General features: G+C 54.5%; 3 protein-coding genes across 3 annotated transcripts; 1 reads left to right on the top strand and 2 right to left on the bottom strand.

Annotated features, from left to right (window-relative positions):
- Positions 1-10,942: 10,942 nt before the first annotated feature.
- On the top strand, positions 10,943-12,337 carry CGCA056_v005267 (uncharacterized protein; the record flags this gene model as incomplete). The annotated part of the gene is made up of 1 exon (XM_037320520.1): positions 10,943-12,337. One exon carries the CDS (start codon positions 10,943-10,945, stop codon positions 12,335-12,337), a length of 1,395 nt encoding a protein of 464 aa, XP_037180821.1.
- A 1,505-nt stretch (positions 12,338-13,842) lies between these two features.
- On the bottom strand, positions 13,843-16,198 carry TUBGCP4 (Gamma-tubulin complex component 4; the record flags this gene model as incomplete). The annotated part of the gene is made up of 2 exons (XM_037320519.1): positions 13,843-15,519; positions 15,569-16,198. The coding sequence occupies 2 exons, from the start codon at positions 16,196-16,198 to the stop codon at positions 13,843-13,845; spliced, it is 2,307 nt and encodes a 768-aa protein (XP_037180820.1).
- Positions 16,199-17,312: 1,114 nt separating this feature from the next.
- Spart (Spartin) lies at positions 17,313-18,963 on the bottom strand (the record flags this gene model as incomplete). Its single annotated transcript, XM_037320518.1, has 3 exons — positions 17,313-18,157; positions 18,206-18,878; positions 18,946-18,963. 3 exons carry the CDS (start codon positions 18,961-18,963, stop codon positions 17,313-17,315), a joined length of 1,536 nt encoding a protein of 511 aa, XP_037180819.1.
- Between the last annotated feature and the right edge of the window lie 1,434 nt (positions 18,964-20,397).

Here is a 20,397-nt window from a genome sequence, read left to right as displayed (position 1 = left end):
TTCCAATTGTCAGCCGTCTAACGGCCGGGGTCTCATCGTGGAAATGACATTTGTTCATGTAAGCTTCGACCGAAAGAAGACGGCGAGATCTCGACCTGTTTTCTATCCGGATCGATCGACTCCCAACAGTAAGTCATGTTTTGATGTGCGTGTACTCGGTGGGAGACAAACGGGAGTAAGCAATACCTAACAGCCACTCTACCTTCGCTCCCCTCAGTGGTGTTTGAGAGAAGCGAAATAGGCTTAGGTGACGGGAAGGAGCATTGAGTTCAATCAGGGCTTTCTAGCTGAAAGGCACTCAGTTCGAATCTGGAAGTCGATGGGCCCAGCGTTCTTGAGAACGAACGTTTTGCTTCTCATAATTGAGGACGGAGGCCACCCCCTTAGTCAAGAATCAAAAACGCTAACAACGCGTCTTTGATAGTGATCTCTCGCCATCGTTATCACTCGGGTCTATGTGAACATGCGTAGACATGGGTGTTGCAGAAGAGCAGCCATAAAGCTGCAGTTATTTTGCGGTTTCTTGACAGACATGTACTGCGATGTCAAACCTACGTTGGTAATTCTCACACCGCTCAATCGCGAAATCAACATCTATAAAAGTAGTATCTACTCAGATCAAATGATACCATTCCTCTATTTCTGCTGGAAGAAAATGCGCCGATCGTTTGCTACGGCTCCCAGAGAGTTTTCACTCAAGGGCTGTATGAGTATTTGGCGTGTTTTGCCATATCTGATATATGAGGAACTCCTCTGATGCTTATATCAAATTTTCGCCTGCCTTTACTACCGTCCGTCCTCTCTATATTATTCAGTTGATGTACATTTTGGTTGTTTGTCGAAGCTGACACCAGGCTCCAATGTCTCTCTCCATTCGAACCACACCAAACATCGACGTCCTGACACATACTAGAAACTGTGGCACGTTATGTCTTCTGAAAACTCTCGTCATCCCAGGTCTTCCTCAAGTATCCTGTGAGGATTATGCAAGAAACGACAGTCTAGACCTAGTGTAAAATGTGGCAATGTGTATGTTCTGTATGTATCACACCAGCAATCGTTCTCGCCTGTGGCACAACTTTGAAGTTTAAGTTCGAAGTAGACCCCACGGGTTTAGGGGTTCGAGTACATTTGGCGGCGTTGGTGGGTGAACGCTTAATTCGCCATCCTGAGACCTTTTATATCTACCTTTGGTATAGACCTTTATCTCTAACACATGGACGACCTTGTGAATTAAGATTCTCACGTCGAGGATTGAAATCTTCGCCTGTCGCACGGCTATGATTGTGATCGCATAGTAATGCTTAAAGGAGTCACCCAAATGTGCCTATTTGCAATACACAAAAATTACCTTTTCAAAACACAATCCGTAGAAGTAAATGTGTAAGGCTTCTCTCTGGTTGAGTTATTACCTTATTTATTTCCACACACGCCTCAACATTAACACTGCTGTCATTAGAAGCACCCGCACAATTCATTAAAGGATCGTCTGCTTAAGTACTCATCATTATTATCCATCACTTCGTAGGTATTAATGAAAATACTGCGAGAAGGGTATGTGCTTCACAATGGCGATGTGGTACTAAGAGGTCCTTTTCGTGCTCGGAGCAGGCTTCTGTCGTCTCCTTCTCAGCTCTTTTCAAGATGGGATGCGTCTCTGGAGTATCAATTGTTCCTGAATAGAGATCTGGGCTGACTGCACTTCTTTGAAAACGCCGACTGTCGGTAATTCGTTCATTTCTTTTTGCCCCATCAGTGTCTAGTTCCACTACCTTAGCAGAGCCTCGGGAGTCCATGTATAAATTTGAAATGAGCACAAGGATTTTCAAATGTAGGAGACAGCAATCGTCATTGAACATTCCCGTCAGACTCCAGATCAGACCGCGCTTAAACTTGCAGATCTTCATGTCTCTGAAGTACCCATCGTACCTTAAGACTCAAACCTCGGATGAATCATACCTCGTACCATCGTCCATAGACTCTCCTATCCGCTGCGTATGATTCCCAATAACTTCGCAGTACGGATTTCGTATAGTCCGTGATGCGTTATTACAATCACGAAAACTGCAACCGTTCGGCTTTTACTGGAGCAAGCGCTGCTTGTCTCTACGTGAGAGCGACGGAGACAACTTCAAATTGTGACAACATGGGACACAATTGTCAAGCAAATCAGGACTTCAACCGTCTTCATTTGCATTTAAGTACGCTGGAGATCCCGCCACCTAACTCACTCGTCTTAAAACGAGGTATTAAAGAGCTGCCTGCTCAGCTTAGCGTCTCTATTCCCGCAAGGTCGCAATGCATCTTCGCCCTTTGTCCTATACCTATTGCCTACTCCGTCTAAAGAGGCAAAGTGAAGAGATTTTAATAGCGGCTGTAGATGCAAATCTGTCTATCAGACAACACCCTCGTTTTCTTTGATCACTTTCTTCTGTAACATATTCAATCGGATACTATGCTCTGTGCTGCCAGTGTTGCAGCACACGTCTGTATCAAACAGACGAAGCAAAGGGGGAAATTCTCAGAAACCTGCGATGATGGTGGGAGCTATCAGTACGGATGCGGACATTGGCGCTTGAGACTCCCCAACAAACTTAGCGATAGAATATATAATTATAAGGTACCTAGTTCATGCTGGTCAACACAGGCAACAGCAAAGTAAGAAACAACAGCAGACAGGCTTAATGAATCAGCTCACATCACCTCAAATACATATCTGAAGCCGCCCTGAGAGATGACTTGGTCTTGACCTCACAAAGTGGGTGGCGCTCAAGAAATCGCCCAACAGCAATCCATGGGCTTGTGGTTCTGGCACCTGCGCGCAATCCAGCTGATGGTCATTCACACGCACACCTACCATTTGCAAGTAACTTCAACCCAGAGCTATTATCAGTATTCCCCTCGCTCGCCATCACCTCCCCTCCTGGCTTATTGCGCGCATATCAGCACTGAATGTCATATCACATTTAGGAAGCTATAAAGCACTGATTTGGACGCAGCTGAATACTTGAATCTTTGTCACGCTTCGTGACAGTTCACATCTAACAATATGCTGCAAATATGTCATTGTTTGGCGACAGATATCATGAAGCCTGCGGAACAGATACTTAAATACAAAATATAAAACAGCCTTACCACAATCTCATCTCAAAGAAGCTCCTATTCTTCAAACTATTAAAGGCAGTCTACGTCGCAGCCAGATAAAGTACCACACAAGAAATTGGTGCGACCATAGTCATCGCTTTTCAAGAGATGTCTGCAACAGGTTAGAACCCACAGCAGTTCACAACTAGCAGCTGCATATATTTAGAACAGAAGGCGCACAAATTCATGAAAGCTGAAAGACGTTGTAGCAGGCGTCGTCACCCCTTGCGCGTGTCATGCGGGTATGAGGATGAATACCACCGCATGCAACAAGCCAAAATTTTCTGAGCCTTTTGGATGGAGGCCCTGTCGTTATAAACATCAACTGCCTGGCTTTCAGTGTATTCCACTTCACAGACACTTCATCTCAGAGGGAGCTCTATGCTTTGTGATCGCTTGCTTCTGTCAAAGTACGACTCGCTTGGTGGGTGACGAACATATCTTGCTCTTAGAAAGTGTAGAACGAGGACGACGTCTGAATAGGCTCTAGGGTGTGTAAAGATAGACATGGCAGTCAAAAGATTTCGTCTTCATTCAAATTGAGAGGCTCCAGCTCGGGAGACTTGGCGTGCTTTCATGATAGCGAAGAACTCATGACGAAGCTTCAACTGGATGACCGTCATAGCCATCTCCAAGAGAGGACAAGACAGAAACCTGCAACGTCACCACAAAGACAAGCATTCTCCCACGACAGGCACATCTCATCATACCATCACACAAAATAACCACAGGACGTCAAAAGAATCACAAAAGGGTGTCCAAGCCAAATCCCCTCCCATAGCAGGGGTCCAACCCGGCTAAGGTGGTGAGACCGTGGCCTGTCCTCCCACTCTATCCCACCCATCCGAACCCCCAACTCCCCCGCCCCCAACCCAATCCCACAAGTAAGCATCCCTCCACCAGCCTGCCCGACTAACACACACCAGGCATGCGGGATGTCAACCATCGGACAGGCTACTATTCCTCCTGAACGCCCATCGGCCATCCCCGAAGCTACCCGAGTCCGGTCGCAGAGGCACGACATCTGCGCGCGCGAGATATGCCACCTACCTTTGACTCCAAAGATGGTGTGCTCCCGAGAAATCCTCGTACAACAGCTGGGGAGATCTGCGGGGAAGGACGAGGACATTAGAGGCTCTGGGGTGAAACGCCCCGATGGACTGACGTGAAGAAACTTTTCTTATTGCCGGATGAGCTGGGCTCGTCCAACCTGACAGGTAAAATTGCTCAGCAGGATAATTAGGATCCGCCAGGTAACATGCCATTGGCACCCTCCACGAAGGACCCGGCGAGACTCTTCCAAGGTGGTATAACCGCGTAGTAACGAGCCAGCGAGTGTTCAGTCCTGTGAGAGGAATGCTATTTCGTTACATTGCTATCGAGATGCCCCTCCATCTGAACAATCCAGTCGACTACCCCGGACTCGATGGTCAACCCTGAGCAAGACACGCAGCAGCATCCCACCAGTCTGCAGATGCCAGGACATGGTGTGAGCCGCTCCGTTGCCGGCGGCGGCTCTTACTTAGCCTGCCCATCTAACTGGGATCGTCGCCCTGCGAAATTTCCTGACAGGCGGGCGGGTGAGTTGAACGACAGGAGATGGCATGAGGACTAATGTTCAATGATGCTCGCGGGCGCACCATGCCTGCAGCCGGTGCGGGGGAGGCTTTCTCTCGAGATTGTGTATGGATGTCCTGTATGTACAAAGATCACGAGGTCATTGGAATGGCTTTTTCGAATGCCCAATTGGAGCCTTGGGCCGGTTGCGCTCAACCGGGCGCTATATTCTAGCACTAGCCAGGCAGGTCTTTTTCGAGTTTTCATTTGGGGCGTGAATCGGTTGGGGGCCGAAGAATCTGAGCTCAAGTCCAGAACGTTTGCGACAAACACAGAGCGTAGCATCCGGAGCAGGAGAATGACTGCCGAGACGAATCAGCCAGGTTCAAGTGTCTCGGCGTAGTACTCAACGGCGGATAGACTTTCTATTCGCGCTTCCTGGCCCTTAGTGTCCCGACGAATAAGGCTGGGTGCACTCGCACAGCAGGTGAAACGCCGTTGAAGCCCGAAGGCGAGGCGTCGTGGTGAAGGGACTGGGCAAACGCGATGCTAAATCAGAAGCCAGCCCTGTCCTTGTCAGATAGATACTGCGTCGCTTCGAGCCGGCTCCCCGAATCATTCGCATGCATTCCGACATTGCTAGACTTCGGGATGCCTAATTAGTATGTCTGTCAGTTTTCAGACGACAGACGCGCAGCCCGACTAGTCTGACAGCTGCTGTCCGACTTCAAGACTCAATAACATCGAAGAAAGAGACGCCGTGGCGAGTAACGTAATGAAGCGCGAATGACTACGTGGCCAAAATCGAAAAAGGTATTCGCTGGGCGCCGAATGCGTTATGTCTCTCGTATCGAATTGGTCATATCCAGGAGGCGATAACGGTGTCGCCCAGCAGCTTTGCCACGGTCGTCTGGCCATTACAACGGTCCAGAAATCCTCACGATGATGGCGTATGAGAGCAAGCGCAGTCTCTGCGAGACGCAAGCGAGGGGGCAATGGAAATCCGAGGAAGGTGCCCAGGAAGCTCTGCTTAGGACAGCGATGGCGTCAACGGCCAGCAACCAAACCTCCATGGCTTCACAGAACCTGTAGTCGGACAGCTGCACGTTTGCCGCAGATTTCCTTTTGACGTTGAACGGGCAGTGAGGTCACCGTGACCCTGGAACGGCTCGCGATCATCGGCGCCATACTGGTCGAGAACCCTTCCAGACCCGACAATCAGGGCCGATGAACGGCTAGCAGGGAGACATCCGCTTCGTAACCCGGTACTTCTCCTCTGGTGGACTCTGACGATACGATTTCATTGGATATCGGATGTGTACTAGTTGCTCAATGAGGATATTCATCGTCGACTCAAACGATCTTCTCTGCCGTCCACCAGTTGTGGTAATGGCAGGAAACGAACAAGCGTCGGGTAGCTACCCGGAGAGAAAGGTCGTCGATAGACGGACACTAAGGATCAATAGACGTGATTTGATGTCGCCCTGATCAGCGTCTTTGCCTTCGGAGTCGATGAAGGGATCCCGTCTTCCGTCGTCGCCCAAAACGCCCAGCACGGGAGGCGCATGCGGCCATTCAGCAGGGTCTATGCACAGGACCTGAATTCAGTTTCGCTCCGCATGATCTGGGCCGCATGTTCAAAGTCGATGAAGCAGTACGAATGAGGTCCTGTGGTTGAACAGCACGTCCCAACCCCCCGGCATCGCCATCTGGCTGCCTTCTCAGACTCGACCAAGATCTGGATGCCTGACTTTTCGCTCCGCCCAGGAGGCCGTTGGGCCGCCAAAAGACCCTGAAGTGTCGACGCAAGTTGATAGGAGTCATAATCGAAAAATCTGGCAGAGGCCGACGCAGATAGGTATCACACAGCACGTGTTCGGCGCTCAAGGCCTGCTGTGACCAGGGCCGACAATCGGGCTTGGTAACACCTGCGACCCAGCGAATCAACGGCTGACACACGACCGCAATTCGAAGCCAAGATGAGCTCAACCCGCATACGCGGTCGCCCGTGCAGAGAAGTCAGCAAAAAGCCGCTTCCCGTGCCTAAGCAGACGCAGGTCGGTCTTTTTGCTGCAAAGTTGTGAGACATAGATGTCTCAAGACCTTGCAGAGGACCTAGCGAAGCGTACGCGCTCTATTGACGATAGACGGGAAAGCCATCTGCGTCACACCGAATCGTCAGGCTAGGGAACAGGCGGTCGCGATGAGGCATCCTTTGCACAGCCCTCGACAATGGTGACTCTGGAATCGACTTGGAGCAATTGAGTTGTTCCTTCCTGCTGGCGATGCAATACGACCATTGTCGAGGCGGACAATTGGTTGGCGACAGGTTGGCTACCAAGGTAAAGTGCTCGCGTCAACGGCGCGCCAGGTAAAATGGTAGCCTACATGGGCGCCATGCGGAAATCGACTCAGAGCCGAATCCAAGAACGCCCTGCCGAGTCGGAGGTGCAGGAACGACAGATGGAGACAGAACAGCGAAGCAAGAGCGGGCTCAGGGGCCTACATCGTGGCCGCAACAGCCAATGAAGAGAGGCGAGATGCAGCCTCGAGATTCAATCGTGGGGCTGGTTTGCGAGGTTGGGCATCAGCAGCAAGCAAAAGGAGACAAGAAGAGGCGGTGATGGATTTGTTCCAAATGTGATATCGAGATAGCGACTAAGGCGGCGCAGCAAAGTGCAATTCGCAACGGTGAGGGCGCCGGACCCGTATCTGTCCTACGGGTTTGCATGGTTACGCAAGACCATTTCGTGTGCCTCTCTGGTTTTTCCATAGTCAGCAGCATACAGCCATCCCAGAGGCGCACCGAGAGACCCTCCGAGTGAATTGTTCCACGGGGCCAACGTCATCCCGGGCCAGCCGAAGGTTGAAGACGCTGTCTTGGACAGCAGCATCGTGGGGAAGACGGCGTCATGTTGGCGGCTGGTTGTGGCTGACAGTTGAGTAGCAGCTAAATTAAGGTGCATCGAGGCATCAAGCGCGGGCCAGCCATGGACCCCACGATGTGTCTTCCCTGCCGACGCAGACACAGCTCTTGGATTGCGGCTTGTCTTGTGCTTCGTTCCATGATGGAGCCAGCGACATGGTTAATTCGTTGATTTGAGTTTCAATGGCAGCGGGAGCAAGATCGAGGGAGCACAGGCCTGGCTGGGGAATGAGGGCTGTGTGTGCACAAAGCGCCGCAGCTCAGCAGCATCAGCAACAACAACAACAACAACAGTGCTCAGTTCTTCCGTGCTGTGGCGTCCGGGCGGGCATCGTGGGGTACAGCAGGAAAGGGTCGTGAAGGAGTGACTGGTCAGTGGTGGACACTGGTGTCGCGCCGCAGTGATGTGCACGATGTGTCATCCGTTTCCTCTGTGATCGACATGGTGCGTACCCGACTAGCACAGGGTTACGGGTGCGCCTTAAAGATGGATATCGACGGCCATTCTAGAAGGCTAGATGGAGCCGGACGGGGGCGTCTGGGGGTGGCATCGCGGATGTGACGATGGCACGCTGCTGTCGATTGGGCGGCTCCTAGGGGAGTGTAGCAGTTGATTATTCATTGCGTGAGACGGAGTTGGACGGAGCGACGAGTCGGTAGAACGAGCGACGAGACGACCTAGGAAGGACGAGAGGAGGCGAGGCCGTCGGAACCAAAGACTGCTGTGAGGAGAATTGAATTGATAGACTTGGAGAGCCATTGCACAGAGATAACGGAGTTGCCAGCGAATGGCAGTATTGACGGGGATGTGATGGAGGTCGGAGGTTCTAGACGCAGCTCGAAGACGTGGGAAGTTGGCAGGGTCAGGCGGTGGTGGATGGTAAGCGCCGAGTGTCGTCGAGTGAGCGTCCAGGCCGAGACGGGGGAAAGGGCGAGGAAGGGTGAGAGACGCCGATCATTGACGCGATGGATCAATCAGATGGGCAGGAAAGAAGGGTACGGCAAAAATTCTTGGGAAAATTCTGCCCCTGGTCCTTCTTCCCTCTCGGTGGTTGATAGTTGATTGATTGCTAAGACGCAAGGACGAGGATTGCCATGCAGCAGCGACGGGAAAGAACGGCCGGCGGACTGACTTGCCTGATGAATTTGGCAACCACAATCAGGCTGATGTCGCCGTCCACCTCCCGTATGTGCCTCACTGCACCTCAGGTACCTAAGCCACACCAAACGGAGCAGAGGCAGAGAGAAGGGCAGAAGGCAGGTTTGGGCAGACAGACGGCAGACTGGCGCGGCTAAGCAGGTGTGAATCTTTCGGTCACGTCTGGGGGATTCAGTGGTTCAGAAAGCAGTTGACGGTCGCCTTGACATTTGGACATTGATGCCTTGCGCGTGCGCATGCGCTCAGCCTCTTAAGATGCTGGATCTTGTGGGAGCAAAAGTGCAAACAGAGAAGTGACAGAAAGCTGTCTGGGCGTCTAAGTTGGGCGCCTTGCTGAGAGAGCTTGAAGTGCACATCTATCTCAACGACGTCGCGAACCGAGCTATCCCGGCCGAGGCCAGGGCAGGTCGAATTCAGGCCGAGCGTTATTAATTGAGATGGACGGGTAGAATTAAGTTCGATTCGTGGATTTCAATAGTGTGTTCGCACTCTGCACCGGTGCCTCGTGCCGTTTCGTACAGGGAACATGCTACGGCGGACAGCCGTTCCTGCGCTCCCCGTTTCTTTCCATTCCCTCGGCCTCAGCCAAGCTAAGCCCAGCAGGTGCGTCGATACGTTTTTCTTTGCCCATGTTTCCTCCCCCCCCCCCCCCCCCCCCCCCCCCCCCCCCCCACAAATGCCGTGCCATGTTTGAGTTTGGCCGTGCTTGCTGCTGCGTTTGGTGGTCCCTTCCCAAAGTCCCCGGGGTCCCTTCTTTCCCTAATTCTTTTTTTTCTTTCCTCCTTCCGACGCAGCAGATGCTCAATGAGCTGTTCGTACCTTAGGCACGCACATTGCATTATTAGGTACTAACCCAAGGCAGTTCACACGTCTTGATTCTTGATTCCTGAGGGTTGACGTGGTAAAGGGGCCCGGCCAGTCTTTCCTCTTGGGCCATGTCACTTCCTCCACCAGGGAAGGCAGCGGTGACTTGGCCATTGAGTGTGACTCTTCCTCATGAGCGAGTGTCGCTTGCCCACGAGTGTCGGCCTCGCCCACGCATCCACATTCCCCAACAGGCATCGTCTCCCGGAGCTCCTACTGGCCTGCTGCGTCTGGCTCGCGCTGAGAGAAGGTTGAACCTTTTCACTCGGGCAGCACCCTCCCACCCTGCAAATCCAGCCATTCGGATCCCGTTGACCCCCCGTCCCATCTCGTCCTGCACGGCCTTAGCAGCAGAGGCTACCTAGGTATGCAGCAGGGAGGGTACGTGTATGATGACATTCGGATTCGCAGCTGAGGCCCATTATCCGTACTGCGCTCCAGCGGCAGGTAAGTGCCCCGTTTGTTGCCCACCGCCGGCCGACTCAGCACCGTACCGCAGCCATGTCCAGTCGCAGGTCGCAGCACCTATTCGTGGACGGCGTGGTCGCAGCAAGGCACAGAAACGTGAGAACCATCTTTTGGGCAGGGAACAGGGGGCCACCACAACCGGGTGCCAGGTCAGGGCCTTGTGAGGCAGTTGGTCCTTCTTCGCCGTCGCACTGCTGCGACACTTCAGGCCCGTCGTTACCGCTCCCAGCCAGCGGTACCTCGACCATCTCCGATCCCCGTCCTCCTCTTCCCTGCGACCCGTGCCAGAAAGCTGCCCACCCACCGTTAAGACCAGCACCACCTGCTGCTGTCCACCACCCGTTGTCCCCCGACCCATCACCACTCCCACACTACCTACCTAATCACTTCTTTGGTGTGCTGCCCGTTCCGTTCTTCACTTTGCTGGCTGCCTTATATTCCCACAGCTGTATCATATTCACAACTCCGTTGCCATACATCTTCTTAATCATCCTCAACCAACACGGTCAGCCATCCACTGGATACAGCCTCGAAACCACCCACACTTACACACACCCCTGCTTCATCCAACCGCACCCTCGCCCCAGCATCTCAACCTGACTCCGAATCCAGAAACAGGACCCTGGCCACAGTCAAACATATCATTGCCTAATTCTTCACCAACCAACCGACACTTCACGCCTCTCCTCCACTTCGCCAGTTCATCCACCTTGAGATATATGAAGCCTCCCTCCCTCCCTTGACGGACCAACCCACCTTCACAAGGCATTCACTGTCATCCCTCCGAACCTCCACCATCAACTCATCACATCCCCTCCACCACAATGCCTCAGTCAAATCGAAAATACAGCTCCAAGAGCTCCACGAGTAGTCGGGGCTCAAGGAGGAGTAGTGATTCGGTCGACTCCTTCGAGACATATGAATCACAAAGCACAACGCCCACCTCTTACTACGACTACGCGAGCACCGAGGCATCAGTCAGGGAAGCAAAGCAGGTCTCGAGCAAGTTTCAACCCGTCCAGGAGGAGGACATTTCTCCTTCAACAAGCAGCTACCCGAGGTCGACCGTCGACACTTTCGACTCGAGTATAGCTTCCGAGGACGAGGATGAGCTCGAGCTCCAACGCGAGATCGACATGGACAGCTTCGAGGAGCACCAAGAGATCCCGCCTTTGCCCGTCTACTGCCGCGATGTCGTCGATGACGTCCGCCCCTCCACCCCCCAGGACTTTGCAAAGCTCTTCCCTTCCATGGACAGGTTATCAATCCGCCACGACGAGTTCACCCCGGACGGCAACATGAACCTGCGAGTCGACACCGTCGCCCCGGGCCGCCGTCCTTTCACCATGCAGCTCTTCCACCTGCGCATGTACGACCTCAGCAAGCGCGAGTTCTCCCTGAGACGGTACTGCCGCGAATCTGGCCGCGAGGTCTGCAACTCCAAGCGCAAGTACGTCGAGCCCGCCACCGAGGAGCGCCCCACGCTTCAGCGATCCCTCTCCAGCGCCTTCAAGACCCTCTCGACCCGGAAACCCCTCTCGCGCACCAACTCGGGCGGCTCCATGCTCAAGGGCAAGGAGCAGCAACGCCCCGCCTCCAGCTCTTCCTCCCGCGGTGGCGACGAGGACCCCTCCGCCTACTTCCAGCGCTCCGCCTCCTTCGACACCAAGCAAAAGTCCCGCCCCGAGCCGACAAACACCATGAAGCTCGAGTTCTCAAACTACGCCCGCGTCGACGTCTCTCGCTGTGGCGGCAAGAACAACAAGCGCTACGAGTTCCAGTGGTGGGGTCACAAGTACCAGTGGAAGCGCGTCCTCGACAAGAACCTCGGCGTCGTCTCCTTCCATCTCGTCAAGGATGGTAACACGGCCGCCGACGCCGCAGTCGCCCACATCGTCCCCGAGACCCGCGCCCCGAACCAGGTCTACGACGACGAGAGCGCCGGCGGCTGGGTGCCCCCGTGCCACATGTGGATCAGCGACCGCAGCGTCATCGAGGCCGTCACCGACGTCGCCGATGTCATTGTCGCTACCGGCCTCATGGCTCTTGTCGACGACTGCATCAAGGACCGCTGGCAAGTCAAGAAGACGCACCGCAACCCATTGACGTCCAAGTCCGTGAGCGAGGGCCCCAGGTCCTTTGTACAGCACATTTTCCAGCGTCGTACCTCGGACCATCAGTCGAGTCCCCTGCGACACCGCCCCATCTCAACTTACTGAGATGAACCTTCAGCACCAACACATTTTTAATGCCCTTTTGCTGTCTCTTTTCTCTACGGGAGGCACGGCCAAAATTGCATCATCAATCGGTACCAAAATTTACACTGCGACGACATTGACGACTTACGACCATTTCCCACGGCTCCGAACATCGTCCCGCAGAGAAACATTTCATATTTCATATTTCCAGCCACGAGCATCTAGCCATTATGAGCGACACCTCAAATCATCACTCTTACCAAAAACATACATCAATTTTATTGGCAGCGGAACAAAACAGAAGACGGAAACCCGGGACACAGCTACAATGAAAGCAGCTACAGACCAGCGCGCAACAGCGCAGCACATACAGGCACAGACCAAAGGATATGGGAGGAAACTAGGATACCATTTTCAGGGCACCGCGCATCGCATCGCCGCGTCGCGATGGTAGGACGGCGTTCTTCATAGGGATATTTCACATTTATCTGTACATACATTTGTGTCAACAACTATTGTCAAATTTTCCTCAACGATTCAGCTTTCTCTTTTCATTCATCAGGCGAGGAGTCGGGGAGTATCTGGAGCGGAATCCCCATCATGAAGGAGGGGGAACGGGAACTGTACGAATGAGGCAGACTAATGATGATCCACGTCTGTATTTTTTGACCGAGATACAATACAAACAACACCAAGCGCGCAAACGCCTTTTTGCTCATGCAAACATCTTTTCATAATCACCATACTGTGTCTACCTATGCTTCGCTTTGATAGTGAATAATGGAAATTCACGGATGCAAACAATCGGTCCTCATGTCCACGAAGGCGGTGACGAAACAAGGAAAAAAGCTGGTGGAGTGAGGTAGACGAGACTAAAAGTCGGCCGGTCTGGAACACGAGAGCGGTCGTCAGTGTCGTACCACCCCAGGCCCCCCACCCAGCCCGATGAACACCATGCACCCCGCTCAACGCCATCATGAGATGCTGTGCTCGCTTGCCGATGATGTAGGTCATGTCTCTGTCAAAAAGTCTGCATAGGCTTCTGGAATGACAGCACCCACGCGCCTAACCTTTTAGGGCCCGAGAATCGCCAAGCCGAGGAACAGCTCAGGGAAACCAACCCCCGCGTGCCAGAGCAGAGAGCCCTGGCGTGACCCATGACGTCCTCCGGTCCGTCCCGCCGGTGTCGTCGCGTTACCAACACGTTGTCTTCCGCCCACTCTTTATGTCTTTTTTGCTGCAACGTGGGATTTTGGTCTTTTGTTTCCCCTGCCTCCTCGCATGGTGTCTTGCAGGTCGGGGGTTCTGGGCAGGGCGACGTTTCCCATAGTGATGATTCGCACCAAAGCTTGTGTGTTGTGGAAACTCGCGTGTTGCAGTGATATCGCCATCATGTCATTTCTGATGATATGTCAGCCTCCCCGCAGATAGGGTCGGCTATCTATGCAGTGGCAATGCAAGGCGCACATGTGATGTCCCCCGCGGGATGCCAATGGAGAGAAACGAAGTAGTCGAGACTTGAGACATCAGTACTCGCCAAAAACGAAGAATTCGTCCTTCTTGTCCCCGAACCAGCCCCCGAGGTCAAGCTTCATGAGGAGTCTCTCCACGCCACCGACCCGCCGAGGGATGTACTCGCCCTCTTCCCTAAGGACACCCTCCTCGCCGCCTTCCTCCTCGTCCGCAAACGCGGCGGGGTCCGCCTCGAGGGACCTCAAAGCGGCTATGACCTCGCGGATACCATCCTTGACGTGTTTTTCCACATCCCGTATCGCGGCGCGCACGTCCTTCTCCTCAATCTCGAGGTCGACGAACGCATCTACGACTCCGGCGTCGGCTTCCAGGTCCATCGAGGTCCAGACGGCGTGCAGACGCGTCGTCAGCGCGACGAGGTGATCAGTATGCGTCAACAAGTTGTACAGAGGGTCTGTATAAGAGGGAAATGTGAGCAAGAGACGAGTCGAGAGTGCGCGTAGATACGCTCGGTGTGCTGTCGCGAGGGACTGGGGGTCATGGGTTGGAGTCGGCTCAGGTGCTTTGGGGCCGAGGTTGAGGTTGGACGTGCTCTGCGCGAGCCAAATATCATCATCTTCATCATCTGAAGCCGCTGCCGATGGTGCTTTCGAGGGTAACGTGGAGTTGGGCTTGGTTTCGGGCTTCTTTTCACTGGAGGTAAGCCATTCTTGGAAGCCTTCCCACAGGCCTGCAACGATTTCTGTCTGCAAATACGCTTCCGTCTCGGACAGGAAGAAGAGGGCCGAGCTGCAAGTGACCCAGGCGCTGCGCAGCGCATTCGACCGTGTAGTGTAGCGTTGGCGGAGAAGCACTACTTTTGATCGACCTGCTCGCGTGCTTCCGGCCGGGGGTCCAGGGGGGGCCGGATGATGCCGGCGTAAGGATGTGATCTTCCACAGCTCGGTGAGGCGGATATGTGCCCTGCGGATGGAGAGGAGGTAGGAGTTGATTGTGGAGTAGATCTGGAGATCGGACGAGGTGAGGAACATGTCCAGTGGTGAAGGTATCTGCATCGTCAGGATGACGGGAACAGACAGCAGAAGATTGCGGAAAGGGGTCGTAGCCAACGTTTTCGTCGTTGGTTGCGATGTGCTGGCTTCAAGCTTGAGGGGCACCGCAGGCTTGGACTTGGTGAGATTCAGGCGCAGTAACTGTCTCCCAATCTCGAGACCCTCGTCTTCATCCGCATGCTGCCCCTGCATCAAGCCCATCTCTCCCCACGTCTTGGCCAGCACGGCTGCGACCTCACCTTCCTTGACCGCAAACTGACCGACACCCTCGCGCTTTTCATAGGCGAGATTATCTGCCCTCTTCCAGCGGCTCCGTAGCTTCTCGTCAGCCTGGTGCGTTAAGGCCATGGCGAATTCACCCCGTCCCAAGAGGAAGAACTCGCGCAAAACTTGAAGTGCCTCCACGACTTTCGTGAGCGGCAGCAACTTCAGTAGCACTGTGCGTGAGAGCGTGAGGCGAATGGCGGTAATTGCCCGCGAGAAGCTCGCCGTATTCAACGGATACGTCAGCGCGGAGAGCTCCTTCAATTGCGACGAGAGGTGGTCTAGCCCCTGGAGACCCGATTCGACGCTGCTCTTCACACGGACATGATTTAATGACCTCCCAATGAAGACCATCGAAGACGCAGTCTTTGGCGTAACAAAGTTCGGCAATAAGTTTGGCACTGACACATAGTCCTGATCGTCGTTAGTAACCACATTCCGCGCCAAGCCCGGCTCAACCTACGTGATCGCCGCTCTTCGCCTTATGCACGAAGAAATCCTCTCCGCCAAAGGTGGGCAGCCGGCCGTAGAGAATCCAAGCAGAAACCTGCTTCAACCACGCCGTCTCCGCCACGGAGACCAGACTCATGGCCGTCCTCTCGATATCCACGTAACCACTCTGCAGCTCGCTCCGCAGCCGATCAACAAGCTGTGCGCCGCGGCATGTCTGCCCTTGCTGTTTCCGCAGCATGAATTGCACAATCTCCCACAGCCACTCCATCCGCCGCGTCCACTCCGAAAACTCGCCCACGACTGCCGTCAAAGGTACAATATTGTACGCGCCCACCAGGCTCGAGTCTTTCCTCAGAATGGTCTCCTCGACCTCGAGCACCTTGCGCTGGAAGGCAGCTAGGTGGACGGACTGCACGGCTGTCGCGACGGCGCGGCATATCGTTGACGGGTGCTCGGCGGCAATGGGCGCCGTGTAGCTCTGCAGTTTGACGTGCAAGTCACTCAGGTGTGCGACGGTGGCTAGGAGCTCGCGTTCCGGTGGTGAGATGGCGGGCGATGGTAGCGCATCGGGGTCTGAAGCTTCGGTTCGGAGCAGAGGGGAGGGGTGCCCGGAGAGGGCGAGGAGGATTTCGTGGAGCATGGCTTCTTTGCGCCGAGGCCCAGGCCGATGCTGCTGCTGTTGCTATGATTGCCGTGTCTATACAGAAAACCGAGGTGTTAGCCATGGGTTCTCCGGTTCCAATTGCAGCGGCGCTGGTGGAGGTGGACATGGGTCCGAGGGGAGGTCTTGGGAGGGGCCCAAAGAGACGGCATCAGCACATTTCGCGGGTGGGTTGCTTCTTGGACTTTGACTTTTCGCCAAAGTCGCGTAGAAGCAGAATGAAAGCGCCTAACAGCTCGAAGCGACACATTTACACGTCGGGGTCGGTGCGGGCGCGAAGGATGGCGGGAGAGAGCAATTCGAACGAAGGCGGCTCCTTTGGGCGGGAGGATGGGAGGCGGGGCAGTTGGGCGAGCAAGACGTCGCACCCGGAAAAAAGGTAAGGTGATGTGATGGTTGGCAGATTACCTTGTTATGTTGTTTTCTGCATTAAGCAAAGTCCCCTTTCGTCGCACGAACCAGTCAACTCTCTTTCTGTGTCCCCTTTCGCAAAAAAAAGAAAGGAGCGTCCGAGCCACAAAAACAAAAGTCGCACTGGCTGTCAAGGAGGCTCCATGCTCGAAGGCCTGATCCCTTCCCATATCACGGTAGCGGCATTGATGGAATCGACATCAGGGGAAAGCGCGACGGGGCTTGACTTGACGCGACTGACTGACGGCGGGCTAAAGTGATACTACCTGTCCGCTCTGAGACCTGCGGGGCCTTCTTTAGGTACCTACGTGCACGTGATATAAGATACGTCGAGCTGAAGTAAGCCCCGTGCTCTGGAAGCGGCCCGGTCGACGGATTCCGGTGCCCGACCTTGATGTGGAACCTCTGATCCGCCCGGTGCCGTCTGACAGCTCTTAAACCAGGCCTATCCCAACGCTATCCAAAGTCTATGGAAACAAAGGCGACACGCATATGCCAAGAGTGTTCTTGATCAATGAATTGGCTAAGCTTCCTATTTTCATGTCGTTCTCGCATCCGACAAGCTGACATACGGAAGTGCCCGGTCCTTGTGCGGGTCTTCAAAACACATATAACGGCCTCCAGATCTAACCATCCAAGAGACCCCTTCATCCGCTCTACCATCATCGCTATCTTTCCCCACTCATTGCACCTTTTCTTTCTTACCCTTCCCCTCATATGCTGTATATAGGCTGGTCGTGTCACTCTGGTCATCCCTGCGGGCAAGAGGCTTCCCGTCCTCTAACAATCCAACGGTATTGCCACCGTCTCCACCTCCGACAATGATCTGACCGCCTCCCTTTACCTTTCCGACGACCATGCCCTTGGCGACGCTCTTCAGAATGGCTCTTCGAGAGACGCCTGTCACATCGATGTAGACCAAGCCGACGTTCTTAAATCCGCCACCAATGTTTCTCGACACCTGGCCAGCCTCGGCACCCCAACGGTGCTCGACCATTTGCGATACACTGGAGGAAGTGCCCACCAGCAGGTTGCGTCCGGCTTGGTCGATACCGTCGGCAACGGTGTTGAACGCCATCAAGCTCCTGTTCAGCAGCCCAGGCTTATAACCCTCAATGGGGTTACCATCCCTGTCATACCCCCTTCCGCCGCCATCCTTCTTCCTAGCAAGGGTAGCGCCCAGGTTCTGTGCAACTTTACCAATCTGTCCAACCGTCGTCGCTGACAAGCCAGCCGCGGTAGTAGTGAACTGGTTGATGCGACGAATACGGTCGTGCGCCGCCGGTGTAAACGTCATGGCCGTGTCATTGGACTTGGTCTTTGTAGTGAAGCTATCAGCTCCTGTTTGCAGACCCTTGGTGACCATGTCTGACGACGTAACGATCAGACGGGAAGCCTTGGAGGCGTTGGAGACCAGGAAGGACTTTTTGTAAGCTGGGTGCATGATCATCTCGCGATACTCCTGTGACACAGGCTGGACGGTAATGGCCTGGCTCTGGTTCGCGGGGAGGGTGATCTCCACGGGATCTGGCATGCCATGTGAGTCAAGGTCGGCCGAGTAGCCGCCCGACTTACCTTTCGTGCCGGGCTTCACGCCCAGTTCCTCTTGGATTTGGTAGTTCTCCGCCAGCTCGCCAATGACGCTGCCATCCTCCTCGTCAATCAGCACGATCCTGCCGCCATTGGGGGAGCTGTGGCTTCCCTGAGCGTAGGCTTGCCCGGGCTGATAGTCGGCAGGGTTGTAGGCGGGGAGACCGTCGTCAGCTGCTGCTCTCGCCTTTGCGGAAGAAGCTGCGGAGGGCATGGCGGCAGCCTTCGCGGACTTCGCGGCGGAGGAACCCTTTGGCGGGGGCGCTCGTTCGAGGAAGGCGGTGCACTGGGCGAGGATTGTCTCGAAGGTGTCTACATCTTCTTGAAGACCCTTTCTGCTGCCAGTGTCGGGGAACTCGATGCGAGTGAATGCGCCGCTGTCGGGGCCCATATCCCATCTTGGAATCAGGTAGCTCGTTGGCGGCTGGTGGTAGATCTGGGTCGTGGCGGGAAGAGGCAAGTCGAGCTCGGGAGGGAGGTGCAGGTGTAGGTAGAAGTCCTCTGCGGGAGTTTCTCCGTTTGTGTCGGAGAAGGGCGACGATGTCGGGACCATCAACAGCGAGAGCGTCTGGGGGCCGGCTGGAGTCAGAGACACCTCCTTGCCGTGGGCAAGGTGGTAGGCCTTGACGCCATTGATGGCGTACAAGAGCTTGGGGTCCTAAATCGTAAGGTCAGTCAGTACGCTTTAAGCTCGTAGAGGTGATGTTGCGCGCCCGGTGCCGTACGTTGTGTCCCGAGGCCATGTTTGTGATGCGCAAAACAGGCGCGAACTTCTGGAGACTTGGCTGCCTCAGATCAGCGTCTCAAATTGCGACTGGCGCAAAGAAGAAGCGTGAAAAATCAAGACGTAGGGGTAGCTAGGTTGAGGAGGGGGGATGCGCGGGGTGTTTGGGGTCGACTTTTTGTGATGCTGGGAGGATTTGGTCGGAAATGTAGCTGCAGGCTGGTGGTAAGGAAGGTGACGAGGAGCAGACGCGACGACTATTCGCCAAGGAGGATCGAGCGACAAGGTGCTTCGAGAGTGAGTAGGCGGTAGGTAGGAGGCGAGTCATGAGAGTTGTGACGAGATTCGCAGGTTTAAAGGTTGGGTTGGGGGTGTGGTGATGGCAAAGTCGGTTGGATTGGACGAGATTGAAACTACGTGCATGGCATGGCGCTTAAGTCGGTGCTGCTGCTGGTGCTGCTGCTTTCTTTAGCTCCGGGGCAGCTTCCACCTCAGCAGGTCACCCACTCTCGTCACTCGTCACCCGTCACTCGCTGCTGTTGGTGCTGTCCCTCTCTTTGTCTGAGGTGGTCTGGATCCCGATTCCCTGGACGTGCCCGAGAGGCCTCTCTGAGGCGGGCGACGTCATTTGGTGTGCTGGGCAGTCGTGTTCCAGGCACTCCCCAGTCTCGGTCCCCGGTCCAGTGAACACAATCCACTGGACACTGGCATTTTAGCTCTTGTGCCACCACCGACTAACATGGAGTAAAACGGGATGACATTGACGACCCCTTTTGCCCCCCTCTGCCATTCCAATCAGTGTCCCTCAGTCACCTCCAGCCGTGGCATACAACAGCTGTGAAGCTCCAGCGGTGTCCGTTGTGTTTGATGGTGGGGGTTCCTGGCTTCTGGGGCGTGCACAGCCACCTGCGACCGGCGCTTTCCATTTTACCTTGTTGCTCCTCCTCACCCGTGGACCTGCTACCTTAGTTAAAGAGTAAGGTAGGTAAGGTAGGTGCTAGTGCAGAGCTCCGGCCACCGCTTGAACCCCTCAGTGGTCCCTTAGTCCCTGGAGTCCTCTCGGCAGCTGTCACTGCACTGCCACCCGCTCTGCCTCTAAAACCGCTGTGAAGTGCACCGATCCGGTACGTACTTTCCCCTCGCTACCACCCGCCGTCGTCATTTTTCGCCATCCAACGGGCGAAAAAGACGGTTGAGACAAGTCCATCCATTCACCGGCGGTCCAGCACTTTCTTTGATGGGAGGCGAATCTCAAATTCGCTTTCAAGGTTGCAAATCTCCCTCCCTCGAGCCCCGTCCGATGTTTGTCTCGGTTTTCGACACTCAATTTGCCAAGTGGGCGGTGTTCAACTGCGAATACGGGGCCTTTTGAGCAAATGTTCCGTTGCCAAGAAATCATCACATGGAAATTAGTATTTGATATTTCCATTTGCTGCCTGCCGTGTCCACGCAA

This window comes from Colletotrichum aenigma (assembly GCF_013390185.1).
Source record: "Colletotrichum aenigma strain Cg56 chromosome Unknown KSG_Cg56_contig03, whole genome shotgun sequence".
NCBI classification, from domain to species: Eukaryota; Fungi; Ascomycota; class Sordariomycetes; order Glomerellales; family Glomerellaceae; genus Colletotrichum; species Colletotrichum aenigma.
This window is presented reverse-complemented; position numbering and strand designations above follow the sequence as displayed.